The 23,815-nt window shown below is 34.4% G+C and overlaps 4 protein-coding genes across 4 annotated transcripts; 3 read left to right on the forward strand and 1 right to left on the reverse strand.

The window, feature by feature from the left end:
• The first annotated feature begins 6,461 nt into the window (after nucleotides 1–6,461).
• LOC113228764 (zinc finger protein 431-like) lies at nucleotides 6,462–8,712 on the forward strand. Its single transcript, XM_026462135.1, has 2 exons — nucleotides 6,462–6,769; nucleotides 7,359–8,712. Exons 1-2 carry the CDS (start codon nucleotides 6,557–6,559, stop codon nucleotides 8,565–8,567), a joined length of 1,422 nt encoding a protein of 473 aa, XP_026317920.1. The 5' UTR covers nucleotides 6,462–6,556; the 3' UTR covers nucleotides 8,568–8,712.
• An 80-nt stretch (nucleotides 8,713–8,792) lies between these two features.
• Nucleotides 8,793–10,481, reverse strand: LOC113228754 (zinc finger protein 433-like). The gene is made up of 2 exons (XM_026462119.1): nucleotides 10,270–10,481; nucleotides 8,793–10,136 (listed from the first exon to the last, which is right to left on the reverse strand). Exons 1-2 carry the CDS (start codon nucleotides 10,459–10,461, stop codon nucleotides 8,844–8,846), a joined length of 1,485 nt encoding a protein of 494 aa, XP_026317904.1. The 5' UTR covers nucleotides 10,462–10,481; the 3' UTR covers nucleotides 8,793–8,843.
• A 395-nt stretch (nucleotides 10,482–10,876) lies between these two features.
• On the forward strand, nucleotides 10,877–13,680 carry LOC113228765 (zinc finger protein 260-like). The gene is made up of 2 exons (XM_026462136.1): nucleotides 10,877–11,190; nucleotides 11,274–13,680. Exons 1-2 carry the CDS (start codon nucleotides 11,011–11,013, stop codon nucleotides 12,513–12,515), a joined length of 1,422 nt encoding a protein of 473 aa, XP_026317921.1. The 5' UTR covers nucleotides 10,877–11,010; the 3' UTR covers nucleotides 12,516–13,680.
• Nucleotides 13,681–14,042: 362 nt separating this feature from the next.
• LOC113228755 (gastrula zinc finger protein XlCGF57.1-like) lies at nucleotides 14,043–18,298 on the forward strand. The gene is made up of 3 exons (XM_026462120.1): nucleotides 14,043–14,074; nucleotides 15,460–15,571; nucleotides 16,961–18,298. The coding sequence occupies exons 1-3, from the start codon at nucleotides 14,043–14,045 to the stop codon at nucleotides 18,224–18,226; spliced, it is 1,410 nt and encodes a 469-aa protein (XP_026317905.1). The 3' UTR covers nucleotides 18,227–18,298.
• The last annotated feature ends 5,517 nt before the right edge of the window (nucleotides 18,299–23,815 follow it).

Consider the following 23,815-nt stretch of genomic DNA (forward strand, 5'->3'; position numbering starts at 1 on the left):
AAATAAATTTCACGGATCGATGTTTTGCCTCGTCGCGCCCTCTGGCGAATCTGTAGGTAGTGTAGGACATCTGTTCTTCAGGTACACTGAATATTGACCGCTTCAGCCTAATATTCCTTGCTAAGTTTCGCTTCTTCAAGCATGCTTCTAGCTCGTTCCACAATTGAACGCACAATTGAGCTCGTTCACTCACTCTATTTTGTTGCGGTGTATACTCTACTGTCAACTGATGAACAATACCATTATTCCGCAAAAAAAGTATTTACGCTTTCAATGACGTATTCTTTCCCGTTGTCTGTCCTAACTGCCTTTATCTTTTTATCAGTCTGATTTTCAACAAGCGTTTTAAACTCCTCACCTCACTTTTGTTCCGCAAAAAATAAACAAAAGTTTTTCTTGAATTATCGTCAATAAACGTCAGGAAATACCTATGCCCGGCAATTGAAGCAGTCTCCATAGGGCCACAAAGGTCGCTTTGGACCAATTCAAGAAATTCAGTAGCACGTGTACTTTCTTGTTTCGAAAAAGGTAATGTAGTTTGCTTACCTTTCAAGCACGACACACACTGTACTGAATTTGAATCCTTGAAACATATACCTCTCGCCAGCTTGTCACGTAGTAATTTTATATTGCTAAGTCCTAAATGCCCAGGTCTGCGGAGTTTAACTTCATCATCAGTAGTTGTTTTTAAAGCTGAAAACAAGTCAGGATTAGAATTAGGTTTCACTACAGGTTTACATAGATCCCTTTCTGATCCTTACGTACAAACTCAATCTTACCGCTCACTTGACAATCACTAGCTTTATATAATTCACAGCCTCTCTTCGAAAATACTACCACAAAATTACGACTCACTAACGTACTAACACTCAACAAATTTGCAGCTAGCTTCGGTGCACAGACAGCGCCCTTCACACTCACATTCCACTCATCCGAACAAATATCACTTCGGCCTTCACCATCCACTCTGCTCCCATTCGCGCAGGATATTTGAGCTGGCTCCTCCAACTTCACATAGTTATCTTGCCAATCTCTCCTATTAATCATATGAAATGACGCTCCAGAATCTAATATCCACTCTTGCGAATCATTCCTCCTGGCATGGAGTGCCGTATATGTAAATGTATATGCATTCTGCGGCTCTGTGTCAGTTGTCACATTGACATCTACCGGTCAACGTAATATTGCTGTTTTCTATCGCCATCCTCATTGGCTCATACTGATCTCCTAGCCCTTGTAGCATAAGTGCAGCCAACATCTCATCGTCTACTCCTTTGCCCATATCAGCCAAGTGGTTGACCAGGGACAGCATCTCGGTCACGTAGACTCGTGGGCTGTTATACATGCGCAGCTTCTGACTAACAAGACGTCCTAGCAGTCGACATCTATTATTTACTCCTTGCTCTTCGAAGTCAGTTTTCAAAGCATTCCAACTCTCTTTAGCTGTACTTGCTTTCCTCACATGCATCACATTTCCAGACAGTGTGGTTTCACCGTTAGAAGCATCTTAGCACGTACCTTCCCGTCAATCTTAAGACCCTCTGCAGTTGTTGGTGTTTTCTCAACATAATCCCAAAGATCTTCCATGACTAAGTAAAGCTCCACTTGAACTTTCCACGTCGCATTGTTAGATACACCGTCAAGTTTCTCGAAATTTTGCTGTAGTCCTCCCACAAACTGGGGCTTTCTAATATTGTCTCCATCTTCTACAAGATTCATCTCGATTATTATTCTAGAAATCTTTTATCCAACCACGCTCTGCTACCATGTGGGGAAATCCAGAGTTTAGGGATACCTCACAGAGATCTAGGACGTTCAAATTAGAAATATAATCATTTTTTTTTTCATTTAAATTAGAAATAAAGTAATTTAATGCTACAAACAGGCTACTTTCCTGATAAAATGAAGATATCATTAAAAAAACCTTTACATAAAAAAGGTTCCAAAGAAGTCTCAGAAAATTACAGGCCTATAGCTCTTCTTCCGAATTTCTCTAAAATATTTGAGAAAGTTATCTACAACAGAATAACATACTTTTTACATAAACGTAACATATTTAGTCAGTTTCAATTTGGATTTCGTAAAATGAGATCAACATCTCTATCAATTTTTACATTTCTACATAGTTTGTGGGAAGCTATAAATCTTAAAAAAGACAGTATTGCACTTTTCTTGGACATGACAAAAGCGTTCGACTGTGTTATACACTCTATCTTGCTAAAACAACTTGATAAATCTGGTAGAGGCGTAGCAAATGACTTAATACGTAGTTACCTATCGGAACGTAAACAAGCACTATGTCTGACCGTATTTAGCAATAAATGCGTGCAAGAGGCCAGATCGACATACTTAAGAAATATATTGGGAGTGCCACAGGGAAGTGTACTGGGTCCTCTTCTCTTTAATATATATATATAAATTAAATGCCACATCTTACTCAGTGTTATGCACGCTGTATACTTATTATGTTCGGTGATGATGTCACAATATTATTTACTAATAACGGAAAAACAAAAATTGACTACGAATTTGACATAAACAGTACATTGAACGGTCTTATTACCTGGCTTAAATCACTAAATTTAAAAATAAATAATTCTAAAACAAAATATATGCAGTTTGGTAATTACAAAAAAATTTACTTAGATTTGCACATAACTTATGAAAATGACGTTATTGATGAGGTAAACACTACTAAATTTCTTGGTATTACTATAGATAAAAATTTAAATTGGAAACATCACATAGATGTGCTAAATAACAAGCTTCGTAGTTATTGCTACGCTTTATCTGTATTGGTCGATGTAGTGTCGGTTGAAGTTGCAAAAACCGCATATTACGGGAACGTATACCCATTATTAATGTATGGTGTAATTTTTTGGGGAAACTCTGTCAATGTGGTTGAAACATTCACAATACAAAAACGATGCTTACGCATAATCTATAGTAAGCCCAGTGACTATTCTCTAAGAAGTCTGTACAAAGAAATTGATTTCCTGACTTTAGCAGGAATATATATTTTGGAAATATGTCTTTTTGTACGTAATCACAGTAACTTCTTTACTAAAATATCTAATGTACACTCCGTTAACGTCAGAAACAAGGACCGTCTTGTCCTCCCTAAAATAAACAGCACGATCTTTGACCGCAGCACCTATGTAACAGCGATTAGAATTTATAATAGACTTCCAATGGAAATGAACTGTTTAAATGGTGATAAATTTAGAGCTTGTTTAAAAAAATGGTTAATTGACAAAGTTTTTTACAATCTTAACGAATTTTATATAAAGACATCAAATATTTGACAATTGTATAACTAACTTAATTATAATTTTAATTTTTGACATTTAAGTTGTAATAAATTTTAATTGACTTGTAATTTTAAGACATTGTACGCCTGATTTGGGTAAGAATTGTAGATCTAATCACTTGTAAGTAACACCTGTATTTTACCAATTCATACAATAAATGTTTCTGATTTCTGATTTCAATAAATGTTTCTGATTTCTAAAACAATAAAATAGATCTAAGCAAATTATGTAAAAACACATTTAATTTAGGACTGCAGTCAAAAGTATAATGTCACAAAAAAACAATGACATAGAAACCTGAAAAGATATTTAAATTTGAATTACATAGGAACGCATACACTAAAAAGGTTTGGTCGATTAAAAATATTTAATCTCCTTCAACAGCTAACACTATTTATAAATAAAATTGTACATACATTTTGCTATCACTCTTTTTATTTTTCCGACATTTTTTGACAAGCTATGTTTAAACATGACATTTAAACATTTCTTCTTTATTACCATTGAGTTTCATTAAACATCATATTCAAACTCTAACAAAAGTCACTAAATCCTTGAAAACACCGAGAAATCCTTCGAGGATGGAAGAGAAATCACATTATCGTATCACATTGTCATGTTAAACCATCGAGCATGTTAAACTTAGTAACATCACTTTTATTTTTGTCAGTCGTAATGTTGAATACCTAAATCATAAATCTCCAACAAAACAGATAACAATCACATTTCATTGATAGGAGTTAAATATAAGTTCTGCACTAGATTGCAACCCTACCTATGTTGACACATCATTATAAAGTATTATGAAAGATTACTGTTCATAATTTGCTAATAATTTACTTAATGAATATATCCACTTTTTTATTAAATACAAAACACAAAACGAAATGAGTTAGGGTGAATACCTATGTCAATGTTAGGCGAATTACTACTTCCTTTACATATTCTGGATCTCGAGTCTAAAATACCCAAACCGCAGTTTTTCATAGATATCTCGTTGTAATGCCGATACATTTTTATCATGAATCCTATGATATGATACAAGTATTATTCTTATACGTACGCAGGTTAAATGTTTTGCTAGGTATTCGAAGATTACGAATTTTGCAGATTTAAAAGGTAAGAAGAGATGCACCGCAAACTGGCTGCCCTAAGCAAGAAAGGAGAGAGTTCTGGGAATTTTTTCAAGACTTTATTCAAGGAATCCCCGCCAATGAAAAAACAAAATCGTCCCTGGGAATTTTAATGGTCCCGTGGGCTGCGTCAAGCGAATGCTCTATCCACGGAAATCACGGCATTGGTTAACTTAACGACGAGGGAGCAGATACTTTGCAGCTCGCCAATGTCTTAAATATGCTTATCAACAACACCTACCTACCTACCAAACCGGTAAATCAACCACACAAATAGATTACTTTCTCTGTAGCAGATCAATTCGAAAATAGTTTTAAAACTGCAAGGTAGCCGGAAGAACCACTTACTGCACAACACAGAATACTTGTTACCAGCCTGAACATGCCCCGGTGCAACACAAACAGGAGGAGTCACACCAGCTGTTCTTTACGGATCAGAATGCTGGGCTATGTGCATATCAGATGAACAGCCTATACATGTAACCGAAATGCGCATGACGAGGTGGGCGGGAGGCGTTACCAAGTATATCCGAGGGACATTTAAAATGGCACCTATACAGGAAAACTTAGGGAAACCGATAACGTTGGTATATCCACGACGATAGAAAAAGATTTTTTTGATCATATGACTAAAAAAATCTTGGCGTTAAATACTGAATTCGCCAAAAGATGGCCAGATAGACCCCAGACTAGTTGAATTGGAACCGTCCGAAGACGATGGGTGTAGACCCTGAGCTTGCGCAAAGGCGCCCGGAGTAGCGCGCGCGATCTAGGAGGACCGACCTCAAAAGAAATGGGGCTTAAGGCCAGGACAAAGAAAATGAAAAGAGAGTTAAAAATATTTACAGCCTTTCTTTGCTAACTTTATACGCCGCAGATAGAACGACGGCAGTTCCGCGGTTACTACGGCCTTATTAGTTCTTAAAAGACACTGTAGATTACCTAATACCCTCGCGGCCTCTAAGGACTGGAATGACTTACCTCCTCCTAAAAAAAACTTAATGTCGTCATGGACTTTCAAAAATAAATTCAAACTTTGACTACTTTCGTGGCATCCATCGTTTGTACTCGTATACGTAGCATTAATAACGCACATCTGTTCATCCTATCGAAATTTCAAATCGGATTGTTTTAAATTGTTAATATATTCGTTCAGTCGCAGAATGTCCACTTCGCAAAATGTCTACCGCACGCAAAAAGTCCATTTCTCAGAATTATAATGAGTGGCCAATATGTTTATAGGTTTATGTCGTGAATGTTATTTGTAAACTATTTACTATTTAGCATAACGGCTGTTTTATAAAGCATTTAATTTCATTTTTAATCAGTGTTCATGGGCAGCACTTTTTTTGTTAAACTAATAAAAACTCTATCCCCAGTACGTAAGTTTGATATTTAGGTTTTGAATAGTATGGCATTTCTATGGTCGGCTCAAATACACTAGTGTCTCCGTAGCGTAACCAAGCCCCGACAAGGCGAGGAATGCACAATTTTCTAATATTTTTTCCCGGAAAATCTTTTTATCATTACCATCGAGTACTAACCAGAAACCTTTAACCTTAACCTTTTTGATTAGGTATATGCTACCGAGCATTTGACAATCTGAAAATAATAAAAATTAAGCACAAATCAAATAAATTAGAGAAAAATGGCGGGTCTTTGTAGTTTCAATTTTTCCACGAATTAATTGTTAGTTTAAGTATTATTACCTTTTGAGTTTCTTGATTGTTTGTTGCTTGTTTTAGTTGATGGCTCTATAGCTAATGCTCAACAAATAAATAATAATCAACAATTTAGGTGGGGAAAAAATCTCGGGTTTTTGGAGTTACAGTTTTTCACAAATTAATTTTTAATTTAAAGTATTATTACGTTTTTGCTTGATTAAGCTGATGGCTCTAGGCAATGCTCAACAAATACATAGACCAAATAAATTAGAGACGAAACATGGTCTGCAGCACTTTAGCTTGTCACATTGACAGTGACATTTGTTGTGTTTGATTGAAGTTCGAAAGCGTCATTAAGACAAACCAAACCACTAATAACATAATAGTCATTAATTTTTTACTTGATGTGCAGAATTTAGAGTCAAATTTTTATTCCAAAACAGTGATAATGGGGACACAGTCAAATATTACACCCCTGACTACAACTGCTAACATTACTTTATCAGCTATGAAATATGTGAGTGGCGATAGTAACCACATATGCAGGTTATGTTTTGCAACTACAGAGGAAGAAGAAGTAATTTTGCACGACACTATTAGAGTCCAACGTTCGTATATTGATGAAAACGTGTCTTTTTTGCATATGTTCGCTGATTTAGGAGTGAGTTATTACTTTTTCTGTTATACATGTCTCTGACGTCCCGAAAAGTTAGTCGAGTTGGGTAGGCCATTTATAATGGGAATATTTGAAAAGTTTTACTGCAGATCTTGTTATTGTACCATTTCGTATACGACTAACTTGGAATTTCGGTACAGTGTTGCCAGACTTTTGCGAAGTTAATTCACTAATTTATGTGTGTTAAGTAGCCGATATTCGCCCAAGCCATAAAATTCCTAAAAATCAAGGAAAACAATTTTACAACTCTGCTTGCTGCCAGAAATTGGCGAATGTAAACTCTCTTAGTTCCCCCAATTCACCACACATAGAAATACTCAAACTCCCAAATGAGTAGTTTTACAACTCCATTCCTCACAAAATCCATTTTATTAAGTAGTCTGAAGTAGCTTTTTCCTATTTCAAACATAGCCTAAATATTGCCGAGTCGCTGATCACTTTTTTAGGCACGACCCCTTGAAGTAGCCCAAATGTTCTAAAAAACTGTTTCCGTATTTCATTTGACTGGATTTGTATTAAATTGGTTTCATATTATAAAAAAGTTGAAGTATGTAAAAATGTTTGTACATTTCAGGTGTATCTAGAGCCTAACTTACCGCAAACACTGTGCATACCATGCGGAACTACAGTTGTGAATAGTTACTTGTTCAGAAGACTCTGTGAATACTCCAACAAAAAATGGGCAGAATCCTTAAACAAACTCGAAGAGACTCTGTGTCAAATAGACTTAATTAATCCAAACACAAAAACTGCCTATTTATTAATGAATGACAAATTAAATCTTACATTCACAAGTAAAAAAAGCAAAGATAAATCTGATGCTTTGTCAAGAATAAAGAGAATAATTACTAGCAAAGCCAAATATGAGAAACTAAAATTAAAGAGAAGTTTTGTTTGTGAAGAATGTGGAAATAAGTTTTCCACTCTACAGGTGCTTATGAAACATATAAGGAAACATCATGATATTCCTGTTAGAATACCTTGTCCACAATGTGCCAAATATTTTGCTACATCATCGCAACTACAGGATCACGAAGAAAGGGTACATTATCCAAAGAACATTAAATGTCAAAAGTGTCCCAAAATGTTTGGCTCAATAAAAATGCTGACACGACATGAAAAAAAGAGCCATATAGCTGTTATTTGCAAGTTATGCTTTATGCAATTACCTTCTAGAGAAGCATTGCAAGCCCATTTAGACAAACATGATGAGAATGTATGTCAGAAATGTAACAAAACTTACTCAAATAAACAAACATTTACTCAGCATATGAAGATATGTGGCATAAAAGCAGTACCAAAATATATATGTGACATATGTAATAAAATGTATGCCCGTAAAAATGGAATAAGGTCACATTTGAAAGTTGATCATGGATTTGGAAAAGTCCTGTCTTGTAATTGGTGCAATAAAAAGTTTGATGTAATAAGCAGATTGAAAATGCATATTGTGAAACATACTAAAGAAAGGAGTTTCTTCTGTGAGCATTGCGGTGGCAAATTTGTTACCAAGGCTGCTTTAGTTTATCATACTAGATTGCATACTGGGGAAAAACCATTCCCTTGTGATTTGTGTCCGGAAAGTTTTCTTTCAGCTTCTAGAAGGATGGAACATAAAAGAAGGAAGCACTTTGAACCTACCAAAGAGTGCACCATATGCCATGCTAAGTTCACTTCGAAGTTTCAGTTGTCTCGCCATGTTCAAAGACATTACAATCCACAGAGTAAATTGTTCATGCCCACTTTACAAACAGAAAAAGCATTTGACATATTCGGATTGTAAGTGCTGGCTAAAAAATATATTTGATTATAATGTTTGAATCAATATGTAATTGTAGCAATCAAATTTTAATAAATGCTTAACATGCAATATATTTTTCAGATGTACAGATGCAATTAAAGAAAGACAAGCTTAATATAAAAATATACTTTATTTACTATATACATTGTAAAATATTCTCAGATTAGATTTCTATATATTTATTATAAAATGTAACACAGTTTTGTTGAAGTAAATAGAACACAAAGATTAAATGCATGAAAATGAAATATGCCATTACTAATCTGAAGGAGATGAATTTTCATTTTCTACAATTGATTCGTAAGAAACTTTAGACTGTTGCTTCTGTTCCTCAATATCATTACTATCATATTCTGACTTTGTCCTCATATTAGGCTTTCCCGGAATGTTTGGAGGGATTGCACTCCTACCAGCATACAACTTACTAGAAGGATCATTATGTCTACTCATATGTTGTCTCAAGAAGCTGGCTGTAAAGAATTTCCTCTTACAAATCTCACAAGGCAAAGTCGGGCCGTTATGCTTAAATTTCATATGCTCAGCTCTTGCTGAAGCATTAACAAATTTCTCATCACATAATTTACATGAGTAGGGCCTTTCACCAGTGTGTCTTCGTGTATGGTATAGCAAGGCCTCTTTAGAAACAAAATTATTGCCACAAAGATCACATTTAAACTTTTTCTCCCCAGTATGAGTGACCATATGAATCTTTAAGTAGCTTGGAGCTGTGAATTTCTTTCCACAGTGTTCACACACATGTGGTTGAGCATTGCCATGCACAAATCTCTCATGTACCCTAAGCCCTCCTGATGTACTGTACCCTTTACCACATTTCTCACAAAAGTATGATTTTTTAATTTTCCCCCTATAAGGGTGAGGATCAAGTTGGTCCTCCATACATAGTTTTACATGTTTATTATAATAATCTTTTGTAATATAGGTCTTGCCACATTTTGGACACATGCATTTGCATGTGTGTTTAGCCTCGTGAGCTTGCAATCTATCTAATCCTTTGCAGGTTTTACCACACTCTTTGCAGATAAAAGTAGTGTGAATCTTCTCTTGATGTTCTTTCAAACTGTCCTCAGTATTTTTGTACAGGTTACAACTAGAGCATTTATACAAATGGCCACTTTGTTCATGCAACTCCAATTCATTGTGATCAACAAAACACTGTTGACACTTTTCGCATGTAAAAGTATCATGACAGCTGAGATTGTGTGTGGTTAACTCATCAATGCTCGCCATAACAATATTGCAGTGTTCACATGCAAGTATGTTTTGCTTTACAGCTTTTGATGTGTTTGTCTCTTTTTCATTTTGCTTGTCCATCAGAACAAGTTTTGACTCATCTTTTCCCACAACAACATACAAACTCTGGCTTTCATCTGTTTGCTCTATATCAACATTCAAAGCCTCTGTAACATTGTCAAATATCTGATATAGCACATTTGTAGAGTTTTTGCACTGTTCAATAAACTTGTATGACTCTAGAGCTTTTTCTACACATTGTGGACACACTGCGTCTATGCCTGGTATTTCTTCGCAGACCTGTAATCAATAGCATATGCAGTAGTTAAAAGAATTATTAAGTACCAGCCAACTCAAATTAATTTTCTTCCTAAGGGATAATTTAATAGATATTGGGAAAAAAATATATTTTTAGTAAGATGAAATTCATTACCTCAGGTCCGAACAAACCACGTAGAATTTCAGATAGTGGATGAAATATATGATATTCCACATCAAGAGACACACCGTCGTCAAAACAAACTAAATTTCCTTCAATACCTTTCAGGCATAACCTGCAATGCTTGTAACGGTTCTCATTAACAACGTTAGATACCAAAACGCTATAGTCCATTTCACTGACCATTTTGTAAAGTTAGTTTATAGATTTGTTTTTATCAATTTAGTCAAAATCGTGTCAAAGAAACCGCGCGATTTTGCACTTTTCGTTCAACAACACCGTGCGATTGCATGCGATGGTGAACGACGCCATGAAATCAAATCCAATATGGCGGTCGAACCATGAATCGAACACACTTAAAATATTGTATTAGAAGATTTTATTTAGAGAAATTGTGCGATCTATTAATAAAAATGAAAAACAATCAATACAACAAATCTTTAAAATATTACTATTATAACAAACTATACTAGAGCCATTTTAATTTTGTTCAAAATAACGAAACGTAAGCAAAACCTCTAACATTGGAACGGCCAGCCCGTCGTTAACCATCAGTGTCACTTGTCATTGTCATGTCATGTTGTAGTGTCAGTCGGTCTATTTTTACAATAAAAAATTTATTAACCTTCCATTTTTGCTCTTTGGTCTCAACAATTTTCGTTAGGGTGTTGTTTATTGGCATTGAAATGTTTTTAATTTTATGTTTGGAAATTGAAATACAAAAGTAATTTCAAAATGCTACTACATCTAAAAAACGCTTTATCGAAAATAATACATGGCGACGATAACTTCTGCTGTTTATGTTTTCAAAACTTAGATGATAAATCGTTTGGTATCACCGATAAAGTATTTATCGACGAAAATGAGAATATGCAGGAAGTTTCTGTTTTATTGAGATACATCTTCGGCGAAGCGGCAAGTATAGCCACAGGACAAAGTAGCAAGAATATTTTAAACTTTGCTGCCATTTATTCTAACCTCATTTTTTCTTTTTTCAGTTCTTAGACGCAATGTCCAATTTTATCGCCATATGTAAGTCTTGTAAGCTTTCCTGTGTGCTCAGCTACAAATTTATCAAAACGTGCAAACAAAACTGTGAGGATCTTACTAGTGCTATAGACAGCATATCGGATTCCTTTCAAAATACTATTCCAGATATTAATTATTACGAAAACCTCTATGTCACTTTGAATGTTAAAGATTTTACAAGTCAACAGTATTATGACGACAGACGGCTCAAACGGTCGCATGTTAGTAGTAGACTTAATCAACTAGCTCTTACAATGAAAGAAGATGGATCTGAAATCAAAGTAAAATCAAAACGTAGATGTGATTCAATAAACTACGATATACCTGAAATTCCAACTGAAGAAATTAGTTTAAACATTAGAGATTCAGAAAGTTATCTTTGTACAATATGTAACAGGAATTTTCACTCTGAATCTAAAATAAGGAGACATTTCTTTAAACTTCATTATTCAAGAGATTTTAAATGTACTAAATGCCCCAGAGCCTTTATTACAGAACAGCTGCTAAAACAACATGAGATTGATTTGCACAAAAGTGGAGTTTGTAAGGAATGTGGCAAGTATTTTTGCAACAAGTATGTTTTGAAAAAGCATGAATTAAACCACAATCTCAGAGTAATATGTTCAGATTGTGGCAGAGTATATCGAAGTAAAGAGGCTTTTAATAATCATAAAAGAGATAAAGTATGTCAACAGAAATCTAAGAAATCATCTAAAGATGGAGAGTATCAATGTGATCATTGTAAGAAGACATACTGTACTAAAGCCTATTTGGCCAAACACTTGAAATACGAACATGGAACAGCTGAAGGATTCCGGTGTAGTTATTGCAACAAACAGTTTTATTCAAAAAGCAAGCTTGATACTCATATTGTAAAACATACACAAGAAAAGAAGTTTGCTTGTGAAATTTGTAATAGACGGTTTGGTACACAAATGGCATTGGTATACCATACACGTCTTCACACTGGGGAAAAACCATATAGTTGTGAATTCTGTAATGCAGCGTTCATATCTGCTTCTCGGCGCTTGGAACATATGAGAAGACATCATATGGAACCTAACTTAGAATGTGACATTTGTCACAGCAAATTTAAGGCCACTGGATCTCTGTTGAAACATAAGAAAAGACATTTCAATCCCAAGAGTAGACTGAATGCATCTAGATTTTTACAAAAACCTGACGGTAATAGTGTTGAGGTGTACAAATGATTTCCCATTATTGCTCTTTACTCAACCTGTAGACGACAATAGTTCAATGATTCTCCCAAAACTGAACAACTGTGTTTTGACTCAACAATTTTAAGAAAAATCTATTTTTTAAATGATATGTGTATTGGACAAACTGTGGTTAGCGACACTCTCAACAGTTGTAGTGTCACTTTAAGAGTTTTAAATTGCAAAGTTATGAGAAGACTGCCACAGTACATGTCACCCTAAGACAAAAGTTGACAAGTCCCATGTATCCTTTCTTTCATCCTTCAAATATGGAACATAGCAATGCTCACGTTACTACTTGACATCAGAAAAAGGAACTCCTCCGATACGAAATGAATATAGTCAGTAGAAAAACGTAAAGTCTAAAGAAGCTTAACATACTAACAGGAGCCAATTACAAAGACAACAGCAAAAGGCACAACAAGAAAGTAGCGGATTATCCAAAAAGTAGTGGATTATCTGACTACTCAAGTACTAAAGACTGCTTAGATAGAGATGAAACAGGACTGATTTAGAAAAAAATCCAAACCAATGATATACATATGTTTTCATTACTAAAGTTTATATTGAGTGGTCAGAAAAATATAAGAGAACCAAGGTATAAATAAGAAATTTAAAGTATGTTTGTTTTACTAGGTCAATTCTGTCCCTTAAAAGCTGAAACTCTGTAAGTCTCTTTGAGCCAAGTGGGACTTAGTCAGTTTCATCTTTAATTAATAGCCTTCAATAATTTATCTATTAATTAATCAATGAAAACTTTTTATACTGAAAAAATAGTTCCTATTAAAATAAAGACATTAATCTTCACTTCACAAAATTAACAACAAAATCTATGTCAGGGCATTGTTTCCGTTTACCATAATGGTAATCCTGTGGTTGGCCCTTAAAAAAATGAAAAAGATCAGTGATAAACTCCACTGCAATTTGATGAGCGTAAAAGATCATTTCTTTTACCAGCATTCTAGGCATTTTTGTTTATTATGCATTGTGTTCTTTAGTTCAGTTTGTGGAGAATTGTCCCGTTATTCATTTGGATTTAAAATCACATTTAAATATTGTACATTGTGTAACTTTGTTAATATATTGTTTTTAATAAATCCTAGTATGTACCATGTGTTTTTTACCCGACTTCAAAAAAGAAGGAGGTTCTATTTGACTGTTTTTTTTGTCTATTTAGGATACGCGATTACTCCGGACATTTGCGAACCGATTTTGATGATTTTTTTTTTGAAAAAGGGTACCTCCGTATTGGTTCCATTTAAATTTGATGAAAATTATTATATCTCTCAGTGCCCAGTTACACGAGGCAAAAGTTTTCGCGCGGCCGCCGCGCATTAATAATACATTAATGATGAATCTGAATTCTATTTACTAGGCATAAACATTTGAAATCCTCTGAATAATACAAACAACGACGCTTCCGCCGCCCGCCCGCCCGCCGCGAAGACCAATTCAAGCCAGACTCGCCTGCGTGGCCGGGTCGCTCATTTAAGTTAATAAATAAATAGAGCGTATTTTGCCATGACATTAAGACTGCGCGGCGGTAACGCGGGGTAAGCGCGATGAAATTTGTGTCGAATAAATGCGTTCTAAGAGTGGTAAACTAGATGATGAATCCGGTTTCGCGCACTTTTCATTAACCGATTCCAATAAAACTTGGCAGATAGATGTAATTCCAATAAAAAAAGCCGATAAGCAAACTTTTGAAAGTAATTGCTGTTCCGCCGCCATGTCATTACAATATTTTTCATTTATGTGTACCTATCCTGTGATAAAGCCGACTGCATTGCGCTACCCACATTGCGTCACACGTCGCAGTAATACGTGTAAATAAATAATAGTTTTTATTATATTATTATGTATGTTAGTCTATAAGGTATGTGTTTATGGGTCTTTTGTAACCTGAAAATAAATAATAAAAAAAAAGTATTGATATTCATTTTAACAAATAGTAACAAACAAATTTTAGCATCACGTTAAACTACCTGTTACTGCTTACGAGTAAGTGTGTTAAGAAAATTGTAACTTTTTCATTGAAAAAATAAAAACCGCCTCAAAAGTTTGCTTATTGACGTTTTTCAATTTCCATGGGATCCCCCAGATTCTGACTTCTTGGTGACAGTGGGACTTTAGTGGGACTCCTTTTTACATTTTATACTTTTTTCTGGTTGCCATGGTGACGGTGATTTGTTGATTACATGCGAAAACTTGAATTTTATGTGCGGATTTTTTTTTAATTTGTGATAGCCGAAACGTTCAAAATCTGTCCACAATTGACGGAGAACTCGGAAAACATACATACAGCCGAACGTATAACCTCCTCCTCCTTTTTTTAAGTTGGTTAATAAAAGAAACAGTAATAATGAGGTTTTAAAATAATACATACACAGTGCTACACATAGTCACATTATTACCTACACCTTTTCTTGTTTTGTAACTTCGCAAGATCGTTGACCGATTTATACACAATTTTATTATGTAATCTTTTCAGTTATTTACATACACATCTATATGTTTACTGAATAAAATAGTAAAGTTATTTATTATTATTGATTGATAGAAATGAAAATTCAGAATTTTTGTATGTGACAATTTATTCGAATCGAACTGTCTATGCTTCGTTTGCACGATAGTAGTACATCGTTATTAATTTTACGTTGGCAACATGAATTTTCAGTCCATTCATTCATTCACTGCTGTCACTTTTGCTTTGATGTCAAAATGTTCTAAGGACAGGGCAAGAGTGTAGTCTATGTGAATTCGATTCAACAATTTGTTTCGATCGTTTCGATGTATACAGTACAGTGAACTAAATTGTTTGGTCCAAAGTTTTATATCGTATTTTTTTTTCGGAAATGTCGTCTTTGGAGATATATAAAATAGCATGCGCACAGGTGTTTTATCCAAAATCAAACGATTCATGTGGATTATGTTTTAGCAAGCTTGGAGAAGACGCCATTTCGATAAACGAAGAAGTGATTTTGCGATGCTCTGGTGAAGATATCTCTGAACCAATATCTGTTTTACTTCTATATGTTTTAGGAGAAAAGGTAAATATAACCTAGTACCTATTTTTTTGTTATGATAAAAATGTCAATTTGCGTTTTTGTGGTAGGCTTGGTGACGCAATATGGCGTGGCCCGTTTCTTTGGCATCGTTACAAAATGGCGCCAAATGTTTACATTCTAATTTTTTAAATTTTATCTCTGCAGTGTTGCAATTTTTAACATGACATTTACTTGCTTTAGTCAGTAATGCTGAATTGATTTGAAATACCAATACCAATCCAGACTTTGAACCAAAAATACACAGAGCGAAGCTTTTATGGGTTCGTCCCCACTTGTTCTATTGAGTGGTTTGAACAAGAAAGTAGTTCTATTAAATTATTATTTAAAAAATGATAGAACTAGTGGAAAAAAGTTGTTCTATTTTTATCCCGAAAATAATAAATACCTAATATCAGGTAACTCCATTTCAAATTATTTTTGACCGACTTGAAAAAAGAAGGAGGTTCTCAATTTGACTGTATTTTTTTTAAATTTATGTTACATCATACTACTACTACTGGGACTTTTTTGACCCAGTAGTTCTATAATAGAACTAGTGGCAACAGACCGTTTTTATGTTGGTTGGACTGTAGTTGGAAAGGGTGGAGTATTAAGAAAGAGCTTTTGTTGGATAATGCATATTATTCCACTGAAGAATATAGGGACATGATCTTGTATTTTATAATTTATTAGATTATTAGGTATAAATATTATTTTACAGAAATGTATAAATTACATAAACTTAATGCATAGAATCATTGTTTCACATAAATTTGTACTGTATTATATTTGTAATTTTTGAAATGTAACATTTACTACTTTTTGTAATGATTCTTGTAATACAATATATTGTATATAATAATGTAAAGTTCATTTGGGAATAGATGAGACATAATTAAACACTTTTTGTTCTTATTAATTTTTATCCGCAGGCAATAGTTTTCAAAAAAATAAAGATGAAAAATTTTCATTTACCAAGGCTACAGAACTTAAAAAAAATGATCGATTTTTTTAACTTATTGGAATTTCTAAACATGTTTTGGTGATATGTACCAATCCAGAGTCAAATTTAGGTGCACCACCCTCCGAGTAGGTTAGGCGAGTGCTAGAACCGAATTTAATGCGTTTCTGGACATGTTTTGGTCAAATGTACCATGCAAGAGTCAAATTTAAGTGTACCCAGTAGGTTAGGTTAGTTAAATAAAATTATATTTTCCTCCCTAATTTTCTCGAAAACTATAGCCTGCGGAGAAAAATTAAGGATTACACAAAGTGTTTTTTATGTCTAATTTATCCGAAACAATCACTAGAAAATTTGGATTTATTTCATGTTTGCGTAAGTGTATGTATTATGTGACGTTCCTCAAATAAAATTGATTTTTCTTGTTTCAGTACTCTGAAAATTTAGAGATTTTTGAAAAAATATGTGATGCCTGTCTCCGCTTGACCATCAGCAGCTACAAATTTATCAAACGTTCCAAAGATAATTTCGCATTACTTGGAAACGCTATAGAGGACCTTAACAATGGCACTGAAAATACAGCAGAAGATTTTACTAACGTTGAAACCTTATATGTAAATATAAACCCTACTGAATGCACTATACAACAGTTTTATGATAATAAACGTCTTGCTTTGCCGCTAGAAACAGCTTTGCCTAGATTCCGTTTCATAGCTCATGGTCAATATTCGGCTAATCCAAATAAAAAGAAAAATAATGAGCGCCCTCGAGTAAGAGATTTCTCAACTATATTTATCAGGACTACAGAACTTATAGCTGATCCCAGTAAGAAAAAAGAGTTCAAATGTAAAATGTGCTTAAAAGAATATCCATCATCTGGTTGTTTGCGTCAGCATTTCTTCTCTACTCACTTCAAGAAAGAATTTCAATGTAGTGAATGTCCAAAGAGTTTTGGCACATTAGGTTTATTACAAAGTCATATTAATGTGAGTCACTCTACTGTGGAGTGCCATATTTGTGGTAAACAATTGAAGAATAGGACTAGTACCATAAAACGTCACCATATGATGCACAATAGCGCAACGAAAGTTTGTTTTCGTTGTGGGCGTAGTTATAAGAAAGTTACAGACTTTAATAAACACATGGCTCAAGATTCTTGTGCAGTACCATCCAAAATCAAAGGCAATTTTACTTGCGATCACTGTGGCTATCACTGCAGTTTCAAGCATCAATTGTTGGCCCATATAAAATATGAACACACAGATGCACAAGGCTTTTTGTGCAAATGGTGTGGAAGGAAGTGTTATAGCCAGAGTGCGTTAAAAACTCACGTATTGAAACACACAAAAGAAAAGAACTTCACTTGTACGGAATGTGGAGGAAGATTTGTCACCAGACAGTCCTTGCTTAATCATACAAGATTGCATACAGGAGAACGTCCATATAAATGTGATTTTTGTGATCAGTGTTTCTTGTCTGCATCTCGTAGAAGAGATCATATTGATCGTCATCATTTACCATCTTCGTATGACTGTGATATGTGCGATGCAAAGTACAACGCACGGCGGTCGTTAGTGAAACATAGAAAAAGGCATATGATGGGACACGAGGAGCAAACTGTGACTGAAGAAATAGCTGAAGATAAAACAGTTATTGTGGATGAGCGTTATGTTACTGAAGTAATTGTTGAAAATTAAAATTCGCCAGTTGAAATTCGTAAAAGATTTGGAAAAATTAAATTAGGTGATTAGTTTTCGATAAATATGGCAAAGTATATACAATTTTTTTAGGGACAATACTTAAAGTATTTACCCAGAATTATTATTATACTTGTATAACATTAGTGCATATTAAGAGTACAAATTATGTTCTTACAAATGTATAATTATGTAATAAAATTGTTTCATTGTACATGAGAACAACAGTTACTTATAATAATATGATATCGTTTGTTTAATAAATAGATTCATTTTTATACAATTGATTTTTATTGTCTTTTTAATAGTTAGTAAAAGGTATAAAATAGATGTATTTAATAGTAGATATGTATGTGTTACTACACAATAATTATCTAATTTACATATTTTAGTTTTTTTTAATATAAACATTGGTTTTACAATTGTTTTAGGACTTTTATCATATGACTAATATTTTAGAAACTTCTTACAAAGGGTGCTCACTTAATGCATGCGCAAACTGAGTATAATCTACTTGGGCCAGTTAGCAAGCTTCAAAACCAGGCAAGACAAGGAAATCGGTCGTCGCACGAGAACGCCTGGAAGAGCTAATGGTCCTTGAAGAAACACATGAAGAGTGACACCTAGGTCACTTAAGTGCCAACTCTTCTATAATTATGTACACATATCTTGCCCATCCTAATAATAGTACGCAGACATGCTAAAATGGGATTAGGTGGGCCGTTTGCTGCATGAAACCCAAAAAGTGGGCGAATGTCGTCACTCTCTAGGTGCCCGAAGATGGAAGGTGACCGTGCAGCGAGGATGGCCGAGAAGGTGTTAGCGGGATGATCTGGATAGGTTTGAAGAAGAGTGGTGAAAAATACAAAAGAAATAAAAAGACACTGTAGACGATCGTGTGTTCTCATTACCAACAATAGCTGTAATGAGAAGAAAAAGACCCGAGGGTTTTATTTGGGACATTATTAGTCAAGTTAGCCTGTATGTAAACATACTATTTACGTGCAAGTGTGATGAAAAACATTGTAAGTTTTATGGGCGGTACATACAGGAATTACGAACCTCGACTCCAAAAGCCCTCAGTTTTCGACTTCGGGCTTCTAATAGCGTATCGTTCGTAATTCTTTATTTGCCGCCCTTAACACACAATATAAACTATTGTCTGCCCAAAATCGTCATTATTGTAGCACATTTACAAACATGACATAAACAGTGTATAGTTGGTGTATAGTCAAAATAAACGGATTTTGATTTCAAAGCAAAATATCTCTCTTGTGACTCTACGACAAAAAGAAATATTGGAAATTCGAATTTGTAGAGGTATCTAAAAAAATATAAGTAGTTAACAGCGATCACCCTTAAGCACTACGAGACATAATCAGTCATGAAAGAAACTAAAAAAAAAAAATTCATTCATTCAATTCCCAATATTTCTTCGAATTCCAATATTTCTTTTTTCGTAGACAGAGCATAGAGCTTTTTCTCACTGATGTCATAGAACTTCTTCTTCTTTATTTATTAGTGGCTTGTTTTGTGTCTTTCACAATTCCGCCAAGATGTCATAGATCATACACTCTTTACCTGATGTGATGATTGATGACACAAAACCATACTAGATTGATGACATGTGTCAAGTCAATTTTTTCTTGTCAACCAGTAGCAGGGATGTACGACTTTTACTTTCAATCGATTTTTCGGATTGTAATAGATTATGTGCCTCAGAATCGATCCACATTTCTATTTATTTTTCGGATCATAAGCTCTTGAATCGATTTCATGTAAATCGCTCCAAAATTAATTTTGATAAACAAAATAATAATATTGACAGACTTTTCAGCTTCAGTCGGTTACGACTTTCATTCAGAGTGATATTAATCAATGAGAAAAGACTTTCAGATGACGCAGTAGTATTATTACTACTGCGTCATCTGAAAGTCTTTTCAGACGACGCAGATGACGAACATTAAGTCTATGATATTAGGCGATTATCGCCTAATATAATAGACTTAATGTTAACGTAATAAAGTTAATCTATAATGCAATCGATGTTTTATAAAATATTCATTACGAACGTACAGGGTCAAGAGCACGTCCAGCTTGACAATTAAGATTTAAATCCAACTCTATGCCGCTTGCGGTAAGAACGGTCCAAAGTACAAAGTGTCAAGCTTGACGTGCTCTTGACGTACATAGTTGACAGAGATGTTAGGAACTATGTAATTGCTAGGATACCTAAACCACAAAGCATGCAATCTTCTTAGGAGATAAACCAATCTATCAATCACTAATCTTGCTTTACAGCGTTCAGTGCTTCCATCAGTATAGAATACCCAATTGCAGGGTAACGCTCTGATTTTTTCATTTGCTTTAACTATCTAGTTCCCATGTGTTATTTTCACGCAAAGAATTCATCTGACTATCCATAGCCTTGCGCTATTCATGTTGGTTAGGTCTATCAAGAGCCTTTTTATACGTTTTCGATTCTTTGCTGCCATTGAAATCATCAATATTCATTACAAAATGATCAAACCTTGTACTCCTACAACGTTTTAGTGTAGAACGATCTCTGAGTGTTATACTCCTTTCTCCTAATTCAGGAAATTCTTCGTCCTCATCTCTAGGTGTCATGCCCCTCTCATTTATTTCTGGTAGTAATTCTACACTCTCTGATCCATTCTCTTGCTCTCTTACTGATACAAACGAATCATCAGCTTGGCCTTCTTCATCATTTGAGTCAAACTTATAATTAGTACCCGGTTCAATATTGTCCTCATCAGGACAAGTGATTGTTCGAGTCTAGGTAGTTTATGTTTACAGATTGGATAGGTTTAACATTGGTCAATTGTAGCTTGTAGAACCCTCCACGTTTACGTTTACGTGTACGCAATATATTACTATTAACCAAGATAAAGATATATTTATTTCAATATAACTTAATCTAATACAATATAAGTGAAAACAAATGTAAATAAAGCTATTATAGTATTTAAATAAGAATTAACAGGGGAATCTAGATTATACATTCTTCATAGTAAAGCTATTATATATTTTAAAGCATCTAATGTGTAATAGCGATGCCTAAATATAAAATAAAAAAAATAATAAAATAAAATAAATTAATGGTTATCTATATAAAACAACAAATTTTAATTATGAAACAACTTCCAGCAAGTCCTCTGTTTCATTGTAAGTCTTACTCGTAACCCACAATTTGACGGTCTTTTTACATTCTATTTTATTCATGGAGAAATAATGCAAATTAGAATTTAATTTAAAGTAAAATAATGTACCAAGGAATCAAAAGAATCTATGCGAGTGTGCTGTGCGGAGTTGTGCACGAGATGAAAAGGTATCGAGTTCGTCTTTGGTTGGTTAAAGTAACAGAATCAAATGGAGTAATTGCCGAACCGAGAGGACGTCGCACTCGTTTAGAAGTTTGCGGGTTGGATAATCGAAAGGACGGAAGTTGATGACTTTAAGAACAGCTCTCTGCATTCCTTGCAGGTTTATCAGGGTGGTCTTATGTGCACCGCCCCAGGATGTAATGCAGTAAAGTAGCAATGATTGACAGAGGGCTAAGTACACTGATTTGAGAAGGGCGCTGTTAGCTGCATATCCTAAATTTTTAAAAACATATATAAATTTTCGAACTCTAGAAGCAAGCGCTACAATATGGTGTTTGAAATTTAGATGTTTGTCAATTATGACACCTAAATATTTAATGTCGTTTGTGCTGTCCAGTGTTGGATAAGTACAGAGGTTTAGATGAGTTCGAGGGCTTGTACAATGGTGAGCTACTATTGAAAAAGCATTCTCAGGAGGTTGTGAGGAGATATTGTGTGAGAAAGTCTATATTTAGTTTTGCTAGTATTCAGTGTAAGGGCATTCGCTCTGAGCCACTCGGTTATTGTATTAAAACCAAATTGAGCATGTGAAAATGTTTCATTCCAACTTGAGGCGCTGAATAATAATACTGTAGTACTTCTAACTTGTTTGGAAGTATTGGTATGTTTATAGTGTCAAAGGCTTTTGTGAGGTCAAGGAAAATAGCTAAACATTTATTCTTCGAGTCCAAATTTCTTATAATGTAGTCAGTCAGTTCATCAACTGCGTCGTTCGTCGATAGCCCTGTTCTGAACCCAAATTGGGACGTCGATAGAAGTTACTTAGTTTCTAAATAATTAACAAGCCTTTTATAGATTATTCTTTCAAGTAGCTTAGAAAGAGATGGCAATATTGCAAATGGACGGTAATTGTTAATATTGCTCTTATCGCCGCTTTTGTAAATAGGTTTTATAAGGGCTGTTTTCAGTACTTTGGGAAATGTTCCTGTTAATAAACAGAGATTGAAAATGTAGGTCAGGTGTGGAATTAAACAATTTTTAGGTTGTTTAATGAAAGAGCAGGGAATTTTGTCAATTCCTGTCGCACAGTCATTTCTTTAAGTCATAATAATGTTTTCAATTTCAGTTTTGTCAATGTTGATCAAGGCAAAAGAGTGCAATTGTGAGAACAAAAAGAAAAAAAAAACGTGAGACGTTGATTTTTGCCTTTTCGAAGTTTTCCTACACTAGTGAAGAATGAATTTGCTGAGTTAACAGTTTGAACTGCATGTTCTGTGTTTACTATTAGTTGCTGGGCAGACGATTTGGAGTTAGTCATGTTCATAATATTTTTGATGACTTTCCACAATCTCTTTTTATCGTGACTTGCATTAATTATTTGTGTCTTTTCGTACTGACGTGACGTTTTAATTTCTTTAATAGATTGTTACAGAAATTTCTATATCTATAATAACTAGTTTTAAATATGGGATTGTTCGGAAACTTAACAATTTTTTTATGAAGTTTATTTCGATTTTTAATGCAGCGCAATAAGCCAGAGGTAATCCAAGGTTTAATTATTTTATAGCGGCGCGTAAATTTTTTAGTTGTTGTATTCATTTCTATAATTTTAGTGAGCGAGCTTATCAAATATTCCATTGCTATATTGGCGTCAGTTGAGTTGTATATTGGCGAAATATCTGATCTTGCAAGGTCACGAGCCACGCCCTCCTTGTTCAGTTCTGTATAGGAATTGATAGACTGGATTCTATTGAAACTCTTTTGTTTGCTTAGTAGTAAGGTATAGTGGTCAATTAGGGAAGTTTTTAACACTATAGTTTTTACGGTAAGGATGGTTTTGGCTAATATATGGTCTAAGTAATTACGATCTCTCGTCGGATGAAGATGGGTTGGGAGGTAACCAAGAGAAGCTGTTAGGTTTAAGTATTCGCCTGAGTTGCTATCTTCATTGTCGTTCTTAATGTCAATATTAAGGTCACCAAGAATAAATACGTTTCGAAAAGATGAAAGTGTTTTCATAATGCCCCCTAAGGAAACCAAAAAATTTGTGATGTTTCTGCACGTACAGAGCTTCCATATCATCTTCATTCTTAGAGGATAGTGCTTTCTCGAGAGAACATAAGTGGTTTGTTATATTACCTATTATTCGATCAGACTTTGACATTAACAACCAGCTGGATTTATATGCGAAGTATACTTCAGGGAGTGTGTCGAAAATTTTACAAATAAGGAACATTTCTGGCAA

This window comes from Hyposmocoma kahamanoa, unplaced genomic scaffold (assembly GCF_003589595.1).
Source record: "Hyposmocoma kahamanoa isolate Upper Pololo Valley unplaced genomic scaffold, ASM358959v1 240, whole genome shotgun sequence".
Taxonomy (NCBI): domain Eukaryota; kingdom Metazoa; phylum Arthropoda; class Insecta; order Lepidoptera; family Cosmopterigidae; genus Hyposmocoma; species Hyposmocoma kahamanoa.